At 42.5% G+C, this 17,371-nt stretch overlaps 1 protein-coding gene across 2 annotated transcripts in view; it reads left to right on the forward strand.

Annotated features, from left to right (window-relative positions):
* The window catches only part of KHDRBS1 (KH RNA binding domain containing, signal transduction associated 1), a 40,917-nt gene extending 26,086 nt beyond the window's left edge, over window positions 1-14,831 (forward strand). The window contains exons 3-9 of one of the 2 annotated variants that reach the window (XM_068268879.1): window positions 34-154; window positions 3,583-3,725; window positions 6,410-6,555; window positions 9,277-9,472; window positions 9,565-9,632; window positions 9,734-9,792; window positions 14,212-14,831. In XM_068268879.1, the coding sequence (XP_068124980.1) occupies window positions 34-154; window positions 3,583-3,725; window positions 6,410-6,555; window positions 9,277-9,472; window positions 9,565-9,632; window positions 9,734-9,792; window positions 14,212-14,306 (828 nt within the window). In that variant the 3' untranslated portion in view covers window positions 14,307-14,831. Of the gene's footprint in view, window positions 1-33; window positions 155-3,582; window positions 3,726-6,403; window positions 6,556-9,276; window positions 9,473-9,564; window positions 9,633-9,733; window positions 9,793-14,211 lie in introns of both variants that reach the window. The other variant, XM_068268878.1, reaches the window with a different exon arrangement.
* Window positions 14,832-17,371: the final 2,540 nt, after the last annotated feature.

Raw genomic sequence — 17,371 nt, forward strand, 5'->3', positions numbered from 1 at the left:
TCTATTGGACTTTGTTTTTAAATTTTTCTACAGTTTAACTTTGTTGGAAAGATCTTGGGACCACAAGGCAATACCATCAAGAGGCTGCAGGAAGAGACTGGAGCAAAAATTTCTGTGCTGGGAAAGGGATCAATGAGAGACAAGGCTAAGGCAAGTGTCATCTTGTGTTGTGTGATTATACTCTGTTAGCTCATTGGTATCATTCGTGTTTTTATTTAACGTCTATAGATAATACAGTGCTCAGTTAAGTCATTAGGCGTCAATTCACTAAGATCATGCTGGTGAGAATAAGGCAAGAGAAAACTTGCCACCACACATGGATAGGTATTTTCAGTGTTAATTCACTAAAAAAGCTTGCCTTATTAAGGTGTAGAGATAAGTTTTCACAGTTAGAGAGTTATCTTATCACTTCAGTCCTTAAGTTACCTCCTCTGTAGTTATTTTCACATGCAGTTAATTAACAGTCTGTCTTTAACTTTAGAATTCTGTAGTTTTTTTTTAAGGATTGAAACGTTAACTTTAGAGATATCTCCTTTAACTTAAAAAGAAACCCGAGGTGGAATTTTTACATCTTAATTGGACACACAGGCATGTTCTGTGCACAATGATAAGCTTCTGTTTCTTTCTGCTGCTAACCCCCCACCCATGGCTCTGCTGTCCCCCCTGAAAATAGCGCCAGGCTAGCTACAATCCGCTTGTCGCTAAAACAAATTTTACCTACCTACATGATTTTGGTGTGTCCAGGAAAACCCATGCAAACCTCATATATTAGGTTCTGGCTCAGGAGTTGAATCCAGGCCATACAAGAGTATTTAGTGACTTTGCCCAAAAAATGCCAACTTGCATCAAATCAGAAGGGCAGAGAATGCCTTGCCACTGGTCCCCCTGCATTATTTTGGGTGTGCTGATTTGTTGAGCTTAGCTCTCTCTCCTACCTCCTGTAATAAATCTTTGTTGGTTGCTATGGGCAACACTACACCTTAGTTCGGCACCATATCACAGGAAGTGTGATTACTCGTATCTCATCACAGCAACAGCATAGGAGATAGAACTTCTTAGACATCGTCAAAGTTTCAGGAGTTTATTCAGTAAACAGATATACAGATGCTTATCTTTACATGTTCGTTACACCTCAGCGAAGCAATTGTCTGTAGTAAGTCCTCTTTGTGTTACAGGCTCTTGGTCCATTCCTTTTGAATTGCAACCAGGCTTTCTCTTATGTTACATACCCGGGCGCTCGTTAGCTCTTCTTATACTAAACTCTAAATAGTTAAATGTGACATCATCTGAGTAGGGATGGATCACTAACTCATCGCCTGCTATTGGCTGATAGGACCCCGTGATATCATGACAAGCACAGTCTTTACTGTGCATGGCCTGGAAAATTCCATGTTCCAGGGACATGTCACCCTGTTCTGAGGAGGCCATTGTTTAATGTATTTTCATAACAATGACGCATGTTTATGATGTTCGTCGCCAGCTGGTCTGGCTTCTGCACTGGATATCTCTGATACAGCCTTGGGAGTTCTAGTACAATGTTCTACTGAAAATCAGAACTGTCTATCTCTAAGAGGGCGACACTGCACATCAAGTCTTTTAACTAACCCAGTTAAAGTAACTGAGGCCTACGAATTCAAGCATATAATACTTAAATTAGAGTGGCTGGATAGTGTAATGGTTAAGGGCTCTGCCTCTGACACAGGAGACCAGGGGTTCGAATCTCGGCTCTGCCTGTTCAGTAAACTTGCACCTATTCAGTATGAGACCTTGGGCAAGTCTCCCTAACACTGCTACTGCCTATAGAGCGCGTCCTAGTGGCTGCAGCTCTGGCGCTTTGAGTCCGCCAGGAGAAATGCGCGATATAAATGTTTTTTTTGTTTGTTAAATTCTAACACCTCCAGCTTGTGGATCGCCACATTTGGTCTGCTGCCTGCTTTTTGGTATATCTGCTAATACCATTATCCAGCCTCTTTTTGGATGCTTGCACATATTTGCAGGGCTGTGGAGTCGGGCAATTTTGGGTGCCTGGAGTCGGGAAAAAATGCACCGACTCCTAATGAATTTGTAACTGTAATTAAAATAGAAAATATGATAAAATGTTCTATTTCTCAGATAATGGTCATTAAAAATAATGTATATATACAGTAATAGCTGTGCTTAGTCCACAAAAATGAAATAAACCAATCAAAATTAGTTACTTGTGCTGCTTCAATAAAGCAGTCCCCGTACTTTTAAGATCAGATGTACAGATCTGATTGTGACTATATATATATATATATATATATATATATATATATATATATATATATATGTGTACACAGGAATCATAACATCTATGCTGTAAGAATAAAGCCTGATGTGTAGCTGTGTCACTAATAGAGATGGTCAATGATATGGAAATAATTCTGCATTGATGCTGATTTATGCAAATGTATGCACTCCCTTTGCTGATGAAATCAAATAATTTGATATGTTGTTAAAATTTGGTTTGGTGACTACAAATTAAAGGGTAACTGAGACGGATGTAAAGTTTTATACATACCTGGGGCTTCCTCCAGCCCCCTTCAGGCTAATCAGTCCCCCGCTGTCCACCACCACCCAGATCTTCTGCTATGAGTCCTGGTAATTCAGCCAGTCAGTGCTGTCTGGCCGCATGCCGCTCCCACAGCCAGGAACATTCTGCACCTGCGCAATAGTGCTGCACAGGTGTAGTATGCTCCTGGCGGCGGAGTGTGTGCATGCGCACTACGCCCGACTGGCTCAAGTACCTGGACTCATAGCAGAAGATCCAGGTGGTGGAGGAGGACAACGAGGGACTGATTATCCTGAAGGGGGCTGTAGGAAGCCCCAGGTATGTATAAAACTTTAATTTCATCTGTCTCAGGTTTACTTTGTTACACAGTAGTACTATACTCTACATATGCACTCCCCACAGAGCTGCAGGGAATCCACTGAGAATGCTGTGCACATTGAACACAGAGGTGTTGTCTGTCACCCATAAACCTTGTTCAGATTGTGCATGAAGAATGTGTAATAGAGGAAGAATCTCATTTCCCTGCAGAGTACCTGCACATCATTCTTACATGTACCCACAGTCACATTGCCTAGGGCCTGATCCATGTTCAGATGTGTAAGAGAGGAAGAATCTACTCATTCCCCTGCAGAGTACCTGCACATCATTCTTACATGTACCCACACTTACATTGCCTAGGGCCTGATAGATGTTGGTTGTTCCGGTTTATACCTTTTTACAAGTACTCTTACCAAGGACTAGTTTTAGTCTAAAGGGAATAAATATAGTAGTCTACATATCCTTCTCACTTCAGTTGTCTTGTAAAATTCCTAAGCGTTGGCAGTTAAGAGACAAATTTCATGTTACATACTTTTAATCAACAAAATTGTAATATGCAAATTAGAGGAGTCGGAGTCGAGGAGTCTGAGTCGGTGGAATCCTAAACTGAGGAGTCTGAGTTGGTGGATTTTTGGACCGACTCCACAGCCCTGCATATTTGTCAATTGTATCATGTCATCTTTGTAAGAGAAAAGTCATGACTGTTTTGTGAATTTTCATGCTTTAGGAAGAAGAGCTGCGAAAAGGAGGCGATCCAAAATACAGTCACTTGAATATGGATCTACATGTTTTCATTGAGGTTTTTGGGCCTCCTTGTGAGGCATACACTCGAATGGCACATGCCATGGAGGAAGTCAAAAAGTTTTTAGTTCCAGTAAGTATAATATACCTAGTATTGCTTGTTTCTCAGTGCATATATTGAAAACTTATCAACAGAAGAGATATTATAGGTCGTTGCTGAAGTAGAACACACCAGGATCCTTCCACTCTTAACCCGTCACACACAAACGCTGCATCCTGTCACAGAAGCAGTTATAGCCTTATGGGGCTATCACATTGATTGCGGGGATGGTGGGTTCCATCCGAACGCAAGAGTTAATTGTGCGTTGAGTGTATCACCTGGAAATGAGGCATACTTTCATTGTAAAGTATGCCTCACTGTATATGGTTGCACCACAGTGGTATCGTGCAGAGCCAACTTTCGAGAACAATCTACCGCAATGGAAGATAACTAGTCTGAAAGGGGCTTTAGTGGTTATTTGGCAGTCTGATCTTTAAGCTGGGTACACGCAAGAGACTTCCCCCCCCCCCCCCCCCCTGCATTCCACAATCTGTTCATGCTTGTTTTAGGTGTCTGTTAATCCAAGGTAACTGCTGTACAGATGTGCATTCTTGGCTTTGCTGAATGTATTGTACTATGGAGAGATGAGGCGGAATGCAGTAGCATTCTACCCAAAGAAAAAAGAAACGCCACTGATTATGGAAGACGCAGGACTCTGACTTGTGTGTAGACTGTTACCTGAAACTAGCTCTAACTGCCTTCAAGTGGCAAATCTTTCAAGTCTGTAAAAGGCTTTACAGGAGTTTGGTTTTTATTTTTTTCTAAAATCCCACAGACGTTGTTTCTACTTTCAGTTGATTTAGGTGGTTTACTATTTTAAAGTACATTCACTGCACTGCCCTCTCTTTTTCTGTAAAGCTGAAAAGTGCTAGTCCTGATGAGCTGTTCCACTTACCCTCCTGGATGCTGCCTTTAACCTCCTCTATCTTGACTGTGTGGTCCCGTTTTCTGGGCATGAACACATGCTCTGTAATATAATCTTGCACAGCAGCTGTGCTCTTGCATTTGGTATTGGAGACCCTATGTTGAGGCCCGATGATAGTAGGGCCTTGTTAGTGTTTAGAGAGCCTCTCTATAATGTGGGTAACAACTAAACAAGTCTTCATTCAAAGAGGATGTCTATGTATACTTTCCCTTGCCTGCAGCCCATCACCATGTTCCCCAGTTGATATCTAATTGGTGTGGGGCCTATAAACAAAGGCACTGGGTTTCTAGCCAGCTGTTCCATATTATTTCAAAACATGCTGGTGTTCCCCTGTGAACGTAAATGTAGGTTTTATTTCATTCGTTTTAAGACATCATGCTTGAGGTAAAAATAGTCAAAACCCTTCAATCCTTTTTTGACACAAAGATGGCATTCGTTTGACCTTTTGGCAGTGTTCCCCAAAACTTCTGCCTGGGAGATTTTTCAGTGCATTAGATTGCTCTGCTCTGCTCTGCTTTGCTTTCTAATAAACAGTCCGTTCCTGTATCTGCACAGATGCGAATGGATCCGGTATTAACCTATGGATCCGTTCCACACAATCTACTGAACGGATAGCAAGTTTCCTGCTGCAGCAATTTTTCCGGAACACTGAGCGGAGTGGAAACTGAAGCACTGCATTGGTGGCAATGAGAAAATGGAACCTTTCTTCACACTAGTGAAGAAATGGACCATTCGAAGGGGCAAAATCCACTTTAGGGGAAGGGGGTCTATGGGGGGACTGAAGCAGCGGAAGGCGAATGGAGTGAAAACGGATCCGATTAACCGGTTATCAGATCAGTTTTCACTGATCCATTTGTTATTTCAGTGCAAGTGTTAAATGGGCCCAACGGCATTGCAGAATTGACCATAATGTCAGAACTGTCCTTTTTATTTAGATTGTGTACATTAACGCTCACGAGAACATTGTTTAACCTCTTGACGATCAGCTAACGCCGATTGGCGTAAATTAGTCGTCTGTGGGTTTCCATGGAAACAGCCGCTCGGTCGAGCGGCATTTCCATTTCCGTTCACGGAGGCTGTCTCCGTGAACAGCCAGAGAGCCGCCGATTGCGGCTCGCCGGCAAAATGTAAACACGCGGGGAGAAATCCCCGCTGTTTACATCATACGGCGCTGCTGAGCAGCAGCGCCGTAAGGCAGATCTGCGATCCCCGGCCTCTGATTGGCCGGGGATCGCCGTCATTTGATAGGCTGAAGCCTATCCTACAATGCGCAGGACGGATATCCGTCCTGCGCAGCTCAGAGAGGGAGGGAGGGGGACGGAGCGCCGAAAATGCTGCGGAGGGGGGCTTTGAAGAGCCCCCCCGCAAAGCGCAGAGAGCCGGCGGCGATCAGACCCCCCCCAGCAGGACATCCCCCTAGTGGGGAAAAAAGGGGGTAAGTCTGATCGCCCTGGCTAAAACCTGATCTGTGCTGCGGGCTGGAGAGCCTACGCAGCACAGATCAGACCGAAATCCACTGGTTGGCAAGTGGTTAATCTAAGGATGCTTCCTGACTTGTTCCATTCAGACATAAGTCATACGGGTCGCAGGATCCAATATGGAAAGAGGTTGTCATGCCGCGGTTGCGGGATTTAATGAAAGCAATCTTTGGAGGAGCTATTGAATTTCATCCTGGACTCTAAATTGCGTTAAAGGAGATAATGTTTCAATATATGCATTTTAGAACTCCTACAGATTTTGTGTACCTTTACTATGTAGGTTAACAGTTGTTGTTTTCTCTCTTTATGCACAGGATATGATGGATGATATTTGTCAGGAGCAGTTTCTTGAGTTATCTTACTTGAATGGTGCCCCACCAGAGCAAGCACGGGGTGGTGGAAGAGGGGGTCCTGCCCGTGGCAGGGGTGGTCCACCCCCTGCAGCAGCTCCACCAGCAAGGTAATTCTAACAAAGATTTCCTTAGTGATTAGGAATCTTGAAATGTAGTCACTGCAGACAACTAAGATCACATAGGCGTTTTTTTTTTTCTTCTTAAAGCGGACCTGATCTCAGAACTTCCTCTCTGCTCTAAAAGATAAGCAACAGCATAATCTTCACAGAAAAACCTTTCCTTGTTAGTTTCTAGAGCTCCTTCAGAGATGTGGCAGTGTAGTTACCTGGTTTGCTAGAAGCACAGAAATGGTTAACTCCTCTGTTTACATATTCGCTCTCAACTCAATAGTCTGCAGACAGCTGGGAGCTCAAATTACACCAGCTCATTACTTGCTTAGAAGGGAGAATTAGCCTGTTCTTTATAAACACATGCAGAGTGGACACAGTGGATTTCTGTGTTCTCCTGTCCTGTGCAAGAGTTCTGGTCTGCTTTCATTAGAGGGATTTATGAAAGCTTTCACCAAAACTGTGCATTGTGAAATGAGAAACCCCTCTTCCTGTAAACATCTGAATTGGGCCCATAAGGTTACATCATTGTGTTTTGTTTAGCTTGTTTTTGTAGCTCCTCCAGCAAGTATGTATGTACTCTTAAAATACTTTGACTGAACATTTACGTATTTGTGACTGCCCACAATTGTCTCCCCTTTTTTTTTTTTTTTTTTTGTCATGAGGAAATACAATAATCACCTGTACCTGAACTCTATTATGCTGGGAATACACAATGTGTTTTTGCAGCAGAAAGATGGGTTCAATAGATAATTTCCGACATGTCGATCGTTTTGCCACTAGATTTTTGATAGAAGTGAATGGAAAAAGATAAAGAGGAGCAGAAGATAGAGAATCGAGCCGCAAAACCGATTGAGCGTCAAACGCATCGTGTATTCCCAGCATCAACTATCGAGCGGCAAAATCGAGCCGTGTATGCCCAGCATAAGTGTATAGTACATGGAAGAGATGGGCTGAGATGGAGGAAAGCATAGTTATGTATGTTGTAAAGACTTAGATTATGCACTCCTTCCCCCATAAAAGTTGTGGACTATATAATTTGCACTACATACACACAAACCAATGTTACATTAATTGAAAACTGTGAAAATCAGGTGGGGCTTTGGATAGTAGTCTCTAAACTGTCCAAACTCCAGATCTTATCCCATTACTTACCTGTATTGGGGAGGGAGGAGCAGGGAAGGGAGTACAAGCTAGTCTTTGTAGTCACGGGGCTGACCCTGCCCAGTTCCTTTTTAACCAGCGCAGCAGCGTCACAGCTATAGATAGTCTCGCCACCAGTTCCTATGGTATTTTGCTCTGTATAACAAAAACATTTATTTATTATTTAAAAAAAAGTTATTATTCCCACACCCTCCTCTGTGCTGAGAGATGGCTTACTATATGTTTGACAAAGTATCCATCTGCAGATTTTTTTTTTTTTATAAAGTTGCAGTATTGGCAGCCAAAAGGCCTGCACAAACCCTTTAGTAGAACAGCAGGCACTGTCTTGTGGAGTCAAGTGAGGCAGTAGGTTTCACACACTCGAGAACACAGCAATTTTTACATAACTGCTAGGTGTCTGTACAGACTTTCCTCTTGATGGCTGAAACTATTGCACATGATATTTTTGAATGTCAAACGATTGCTGCCTGTTTTGGCTTATGGTCTTTAACCACCTGAGCGGTCTGGACGAGCTGAGCTCGTCCAACACCGCCGGAGGTCGCCGCTCAGGCCCTGCTGGGCCGATTTTAATCAAATAAAAAGCAGCACACGCAGCCGGCACTTTGCCAGCCGCGTGTGCTGCCTGATCGCCGCCGCTCTGCGGCGATTCGCCGCGAGCAGCGGCGAAAGAGGGCCCCCCTAGCCGCCTGAGCCCTGCGCAGCCGGAACAAAAAGTTCCGGCCAGCGCTAAGGGCTGGATCGGAGGCGGCTGACGTCAGGACGTCGGCTGACGTCGATGACGTCACTCCGCTCGTCGCTATGGCGACGATATAAGCAAAACAAGGAAGGCCGCTCATTGCGGCCTTCCTTGTTCTGGGCGCCGGAGGCGATCGGAAGATCGCCTCCGGAGCGCCCTCTAGTGGGCTTTCATGCAGCCAACTTTCAGTTGGCTGCATGAAATAGTTTTTTTTTTATTTGAAAAAAACCCTCCCGCAGCCACCCTGGCGATTTAATCAGAACGCCAGGGTGGTTAAACACAAAAAGCATACACAACACTTCGTGTGTATTGTTCACAGTGCACAGGAACAGTGCGGGAACATCTAGTGGACAAAAAGTAAAAACACATACATTAAAATACATAAAAAAACTCCCATTAGTAACCCCCTCTACCCCTACCCCATGGTATATTACTGTTAATTTTGCAGATGAGGGCTTATATTTGTTGATTTACTGTAGTATAAAACACAAAACAGAAAAAAAAATCCCCTTTTTAAAATAAAATATTGTCACCATACATTGTTCTAGGGATATAATTTGAATGTTGCAATAACCAGAACAAATGGGCAAATAAAATGTGGGGTTTATATACAGTAGCACTTTTTTTATTTTTAAACTAATGGCTGAAGACTGTTTGTGGTTTATTTTTTCCTTTAATATGCATAGGAAGTAAAATTAGCAAAAGGTACCACCCAAAGAGAGCCTAATTTGTGGCAAAAAAAGCGATAAGTTGCACCCATTTTATACTTGTGCAGACTGGTTCAATTGCTCTTTGAACTTTTTTTTTCCCCCCTTCACTAGAGGCCGAGCTGGACCCCTACGTCCTCTTGTTCCCAGAGGAGCCCCAGGACGAGGAGCCATAAGCCGTGGTGCAAGTGTAAGTCGAGGAGTAACTCCCACTCCAGCAAGCAGGGGTGCACCATCTGGAAGAGCACGTCCCGGATCTCTTCAGAGGATTTCCTTGCCACCTCCTGCCCCAGAGTCCTATGAAGACTATGTAAGAAAAAAATTTACCATAAGTCGTGGTATGTTTTTTTTTTTTTTTTTTTTTTTTTTTTTTTTACTTTTTATTTCATGTTTTCTTTATAGGGATATGAAGATAGCTATGGTGAACAAAGCTATGAAGGTTATGACAATTATTACAGCCAGAACCCAGTGTAAGTATTCCAGAATAATTGGCGATACTGTCAATTAACAAAATGCAGATAGTTGCAGTGTGCCAACTAAATCTATATAATATTTATCTTTCCTTCCATAGGGAGACAGAGTACTATGACTATGGACATGGAGAAATGCCGGAATCATATGAAGGCTATGGTAAGCTTGTTAGAAAAAAAGGTGTTCTTGTATATTTAACTTAAGTTTTGAAAATGTGGGAGGGTTTGACTGTTGCATGTTTGCATCCACCTTTATATATTTTAAATCTCCTCATACTTTTTCTTTCCTTCTGGGTATTGCATGTTGTAAAAAGTACCAGACTTATAGGTTAAATAGCCTGTAATGCAAACCTCCTCCTTTAGGCTGGTTTCACAGTGGGACGTTACAGGCGCACGTTAGAGCAGCCTGTAACGCAGCCCACCGCACAGTAATGAAAAATCAATGGGGCTGTTCACAGTGTGGACGTTGCGTTACATTGTAACGCTGCGCCACAAGACAACGTACTTCGTGCAGTACTTTGGACGCGGCTGAGACGCGTTAGACTGCTTGCACATGCTCAGTAATGTTGGGGAGGAGCGGAGAGCGGCCAGGCACATGGCTAATTAATATGCACTGCACGTTATGACGTGCAGTGTTTACTTCCTGGAGCAGCCGCTCTGTGCGGCGAATGGCCGGCGGGACCACGTGATGCCGCATGCGCACAAGAGTGCGCATCACGGCATCACTGACGCTAGAGTGAGCTGCACAACGCGGCTCACTCGGACGTCCAGATCTAGCACCACCAGGCGTTCCATTAGGGGGACGTTATGCGACCTTAACGCCCCCTCTAACGCAACGTCCTGGTGTGAAATGAGCCTTAGTGCTGCAGGGTTCAGCTGGTGCAGCTGTTATTGGGTTGGCTGTAAGCCATTAGATGTCTGAAGCCATACAAATAACTAGGCTGGGTTCTTTGTGTTTTTTTTTTTTTTTCCTCTTGTGCCTGAAAGTTAACCATCAGCTATGCAAGTGATTTTTTTTTTTGTTTCCAGTCATGACCTAGGACTATTGCACAACCCTCACTGATAGTTACAGCCATAAAACTCATTCCTGAAAGAGAACAGCTTCTCAGTACAAGGAATAGATAAAAGTTAATAGTTCATGTTTTATGTAGTAGAAAAGAGACTGAATCCAGTACTTTGAGCCAATCACTTGAAGCACAGAAATGTACAGATAAAAGCAAAGAGGCTGCCTGTGAAAACTTTATTGGAATAGAACAGCTGAGTGTAATAATAGGTCAATAGTTTATATATTTTAGCTCATGAAGAGACTGTTATTGAGCAGAGACCAAAAAAGTAAAATAAAAATAAACACCTTACGTTTTTAAAACTAAAATAAAAGTGCGATATTTATTTAAAATAAGTTTTAGTAGGATATGAACAGTTATCTCATCAGTTTCTTTTCACTGCGGGTTCACTTTAATGTTAAAGTCCAAGCTCCTGAAAAAAACAAATTCCACTTACCAGGGCCTCCCTCCAGCCCCTGGCAGCCGTCCTGTGCCCTCACTGCAGCTCCGGTGCCTCCCGTTGTCTCACGGTGCAGAAGCCGATCTGGCGAGGTCCACTTCCTGGTCAGCCTCTTCTGCGCACCACGGCGTGGGTCACGTGGTCTGGCCGACGTCATTAGTAGTTCTGTACCTGCACAGTACGATGCTGATGACGTTGGCCGGACCGTGAAGCGCAGAAGAGGCAGACCAGGAAGCCGACCTCGCCAGGTTGGCTTCTGCAGTGTGCGACAACGGGAGGCACCTGGGCTGCGGCGAGGGCACAGGACGGCTGCCAGGGGCTGGAGGAGGCCCCGCGTAAGTGGAATTTTTTTTTTTTCAGGTCCTTGGATGTTTCCTTTAAATATTGAAGAACCCCAGACACAGGCGTCCGGGACAAGTGCAGCACACAAACATCGGGCACACAAACCTACACCAAGCAACTTATGTTGATAGAAAGTGGCCATAATTGAACTGCTCATTCAAACCTGGAAGCATTCAACAGTCTTTCAATTTGTAAATCCTCCTTGATTCACAGTGTAGTAAAAGTTGGTCAAAATTGCCTCTTATCAATTGGGTGAATACAGTCAAGGGCAATAAATTTGACACAACACCCCCCCCCCCTCCTCCTCCTCCTCCTCCTCCTCCTCCTCCTCTTTTACATCCTGTCTGGTTTACTTGAGTTTAAGGCAAAGCTCTATACATGAGTCTTATGCTGTGAATATACTGGATGTTTTTTCCACTCTATTCTCCACTCGATTGATTTTGCGGCTCAATACTCTTATCCTTCTGCTTGTTTTTCTTATCGTTTTCCATTCACCTCTATCGGGAATCCACTCGAACGCAAAACGATCGAATAGGTGAACGAACATGTTGGAAATTATCTAACCATCTACCTGCTGCAAAAACGACCCGTGTATTCCCAACATTAAGAATGCAAACTGCTACATGAGATCTAAACCACACTGGATATACACTTTTCCTAAATTATGGCTAAAGCTTAGTACACACATAAGATTATCGCCCGTCGGGGATTGGAAAAGGTTTAGACACATTCCTAGCTTTTAAATATGTTTAAGTATTTTTGAATGCCTAGGATGTAATGCAGGAGCTTTTTTTGCTCCTACATAGTATCACATTATCAATGTGTGCTGTTGCTATGGAAGGGAGCAGAGGGTTTACGATTGGCGCATGATGGAGCGACTTTCATTGGTTGGGAGGTTGAAAATGTGATCTGTCGGGCATCAGGGTTGTTAAAGAGGAACTTCAGCCTAAACAAACATACGGTCATTAAGTTACATTAGTTATGCTAATTAAAATAGGTAATATAATCTCTTAACCACCTTGTTTTAAAAGAACAGGCAAATGTTTGATTTCATGAGGGCAGATATCTTTTTGGTTGAAAGGAGGTGACAGGGAGCATGGACACAGTTCCAACTGTCCTGTGTGCTGATCACCCCTCCCAGTTGCTAGGCAACATGAATAACAGCATAGGAAATTCCATCATGCTTTGCACAGCATCAAGGAAAAAAGCGCAGTTTTCTTTAATGGGGCGGAGCTTAAGTTTTTGTGCAACTAAAAATAAGGCTTATGTAAGAAAAAAAAAATTCTGATGCTGTGAAACTGTTAAAGTGGACCCAAATTAAAAATACAAGATTTCAGAAATAAAATCTATTTTCTAAATTATAATAAATAGCAGCATTTTTCAGCTGCATGATGACAAATATATTTTACATTTATTGGAGAAACCCCTCCCTTCCTTTCATATTGCCAGGACAGAAACCGGCAAACTGGTATAGTAGATGGTGTCTGGCAAAGGAGGAATTGCTAATGGCTGCCACCTGTATAACACTTGTTATGCAAAGAGAAGGGTAAAAAGCATGCACTGAAATGCTCATAGGCTTAAAGGAGTGTTTAGTTATCTTTGTATGTGTCAGAGTGGTGCAACTAAATATTTTGATTTAAAAAAAGTTTGGTTTTAACCACCCTGGCGTTCTATTAAGATCGCCAGGGCAGCTGCGGTAGGGTTTTTTTTAAATAAAAAAAAAAACTATTTCATGCAGCCAACTGAAAGTTGGCTGCATGAAAGCCCACTAGAGGGCGCTCCGGAGGCGTTCTTCCGATCGCCTCCGGCGCCCAGAATAAACAAGGAAGGCCGCAATGAGCGGCCTTCCTTGTTTTGCTTAGATCGTCGCCATAGCGACTAGCGGAGTGACGTCATGGACGTCAGCCGCCTCCCATCCAGCCCTTAGCGCTGGCCGGAACTTTTTGTTCCGGCTACGCTGGGCTCAGGCGGCTGGGGGGGACCCTCTTTCGCCGCTGCTCGCGGCGGCGGCGGCGATCAGGCAGTACACGCGGCTGGCAAAGTGCCGGCTGCGTGTGCTGCTCTTTATTTGATGAAAATCGGCCCAGCAGGGCCTGAGCGGCAGCCTCCGGCGGTGATGGACGAGCTGAGCTCGTCCATACCGCCAGGCTGGTGAAATACCAAGCCTCTTCAGTGCTGCGGAGTAGATTTTGTCTGGAGGTTCAGTTTAAGGATTTGACAGGACAGCTCCTTAATGACACCTGGGTAGTATCGATCGGTGGTTATCGCATGTGTGTACGCACCTTAAGACCCAGCCGGGACAAGGGCCTCCAGCACCCAAGTGGGCCCTGCCATTCCTCCCACCCCAGTTGTCACACACTGATTGCTATTAGACTAAAAGGTGCCCCAGGGCCCCCAACACCTTAATTTCTAGTTATCTGGCTTGCAGTCACTGCCATGTATCCCCTTTTTCTTATTTCTATCTGCTTCAAACACAATAAGGGAATGCTAGCTGAGTGAGTTGTACACTTACACTTCACCCTGAGGCTGGAGCCTCTCTCGGCTCTGCCTTAAGACTACTGGAAATCGTATAGGAATTTAAAATGTATCTTCCTGAATTTACTACGCTATCAATGACTGTGATATACATTTCTGTGGTAAATATTTTTCGAGAGCACTAGATTGCATGTTTTTATTTATTTATTTTTATAATTAATTATCGTGTTTTAACCCAATCTGCATGTTTTTGTTTTAGGGCAAGATAATTGGAGTGGTTCCCGTCCCTCCATGAAGGTTCCTACTGCTCCTAAGGGCAACACCTATAGAGAACACCCATACAGACGTTTCTAAAACCTTCTCATCCAAACAGTTATTACTGATATGTTGTGTTCCAGGACTGCTGTTCCTTAACCCACAACACAAGTAAATTCTCTGTGCTCTGTGACTTCCCCTTCTCCCTTTCCCCCTCCATTCTCCCTCCAAGGTCCCTAAATCTACCCTGTAATTCTCCTGATAGAACCGCTTTTAAAATTTGGAGGAAAACAAAGTCCACATCTGTGAATATTTAGGACCCTTTTATGTTCATTGTTAAAAACTGCAAAGGAAAAAAAAAAACTTTAAAACTTTTTTGCTTTTTCATGTAAGAGAGATGAGTTAAAATAGTATTTTAAGTGACTTTGTTACAAACGGAAGATTTCTAACACAATATTCGATGTTAGTTGTAGACTCTGTCCTGAAAGAAGCTGCATTTCAATATTCCTTTTTTTTATTTGAGCTAGTTAGCGATTAGCTGTAATATTGTATGCTGTTAAAACCGAAGCTTGACTTTGTAATTAAAATACACTTTGTTTTATGTTATTAAACCTTATGGTCAAATTCTTTTGTTAATGTTGTCTTAATTCACCTGTATTCAAATAGGATGATAAAATGTCAATTTATTTAAATAATAGTTAGTGGTTCGTGGATCAGATATGTATAAAACAGAAAACTTTTTTCAGTTTTTACAACTTCAACAGTTTAATTCTTAAATGTAAAAGTATATGCATTAAGCATATTTAACCCCGTCAGCACCCTTCAAAACAGTGTATGCATAGGAAGTGTGCCTTTATTGGGTTAAATAAAGTCCTGCTTTTCCCGTGTTTTACTAGCCAGGTGCATTGAAATTGTAGGGTTTTTCTGACGCTTAAGGTCATAATCTAATGAAAGAAAAACTGCTCCGAGGCTCACTGGGCAAAATGTAAAAACTGAAAGCCATTCCTAAAGTTATTTTGCAATTAAGTGTACCTGCTTAAAGATTGAGAAGGTGACACATGAAAGATATTTTCCATCTCCTGCTTAGTAATGGATTGCTACATTAAGGTTTTTTCTTTATTTTATATTTAGTCTAAATTTTAAAATGGTTAAAGTCTACCTGAGATGAAAACTCAATTTACTTACCTGGGGCTTCCTCCGGCTCCCTTTAATCTGTGGACTCCCTCAATGTCCTTCCGGTCTCATCTATTACACTGCTGACAGCCCCTACTGTGCCTGCCTAGCTGTGGCCATGCCCCTCCTTGGTCATACTCCCCTTGCTGGGAGAGTTCTGCTCCTGTGCAGTTACAAGCCTAAAGTGCGCAGGCACAAAATACTCCTGGCTATGGTAGCGTAACCAAGGTGGCGTGCGACCAGGTCTGCACAAGAGCAGTAGTTCCTGACTACTGGTGCTAACAGCAGGAGAAGGGATGGGACTGAACAGACAGAGGGAGCCAGTGGACTACAGGAAACTGGAGGAAGCACCAGGTAAGTATAAAGCTTTGTGTTTTTTTTTCTTGGGTTTACTTTCAATGTATATTCATTTTTTTTTTTTTTTTTAAATGAGCCTTACTTTTAAGTTGAGGTGTGCGTTTTGTCCATCTACCATGCCATTATCAGTGCCCTGAAAAGCTTGTTAAATTTAGACATTTTTTTTTTTTTTAAACTAAATTTCCTGTAATGGAAGTCTGATGTGCTTGTCACATTTTAAAATATGAAGTGCTCACAAGAACAGATCTGTTTCCACCTTTTATTCTCTCCTTTACATAATGTGTTGGTTTTGTGGGTTACATTTGCACAAAACCAGCCTAAATAAATGCCTATATTAAAATTTCACCAAATCTGTACTATTTCTGTAGATAAACATTCTTCTGGCAATCTAATTTAACTTTTTCAAAAATGTAGATTATGGATGGAAATATAAACACATTTTACTATATTGGAAGCCATTCCCCATACTTAGTAACACTGCTTTGAGATTGCCTAATGCATTGCAGGTAAAGACCCCAAGTTGTTGAGAATATTTTGTTTATTTATTCTGAAAGGTTGTTGGACAATTACACAGTAATTCTTCTAATCTAAAGGCATTGTTGCCGATTTTTAAAACCAAAGTTTTTATTAGCGTCTTACAGGTAAAATGGTTTGCGCTTAAATCTGAAGGCAGTTCTATCCTTCCTAGGAGTGTGTCAATTCCTAAGGTAGGGATGATGTTTGGCTGCATGGTGAAAGCCTTGTAAAGATTCTCAAAAGTAATAGACAGACAAAATAAACTTGTTATTTGTAGTCTAACGGGATAAAGACTGGACAGTTTCCATGGGCTGTGGACATCGTACAAATGCCAAACCTTAAAAAAGAAAAGAAAAATCTCGCAAGACACTCAGGATGTGTAAATCATGCTTCGCCAATCAGGTAACAGAATTCCATAATACTGCTCTCCACGCATTGTTTCCTGTGCATTCTAAGCAGTCAGCAGCAAGGGCGACAGGGTATGGCTGGCTGTCTCTTTGCTTATGCCTGGTTAAATTGCACTCTGTGAATATTAAATATTGACATAAACTGATAGCAGATTGTAAACTATCCAAAGACATTGTCAAAAAAAGCTTAAAAAGCCAATCTGTAAAATAGATTATTGTAAAAGCTACAACATGTTAATTTAATGGAAGTCGTCTAAAAAGGTTTCCAACTTGCATTTAATGAAGATAAATCTGCTACCATTAAAATATATTTAAAAAAATATGGCTAGTTATGTAGACTTTGAAAAAAACAAAAAAAACAAACAAAAGGCAAAAAAAAACTTTGTTCTTAAATCCCAACCCTTTAATTGTTTTCCAATTGATGTAATTTTCTTTTTCTCCAGTGCTAACTTTCTTTTTCTTTTCCCCGGCTTCGTAGGCTGTGATTTGGAGCATCCAAGGACCGAAATGTGGAGGTGGGTGCTTTGTTTTTTAGCCACTGCAGAAATGTACCTTCTAATAGTGGCGTAGTAGCGGTACAGTAGCCCCGAGACCGCAGAGAGTTATGGGTGGCCTGCTTCCCTGCCCCTTCCTTTTGCAGAGTAAACGCAGAGGAGCAGTTACTTCCTCCAACACTGCATTGGGTTTCGCCCTCTTTCTGCCAGCTAGACA

Source organism: Hyperolius riggenbachi, chromosome 2 (assembly GCF_040937935.1).
Source record: "Hyperolius riggenbachi isolate aHypRig1 chromosome 2, aHypRig1.pri, whole genome shotgun sequence".
Lineage (NCBI taxonomy): Eukaryota > Metazoa > Chordata > Amphibia > Anura > Hyperoliidae > Hyperolius > Hyperolius riggenbachi.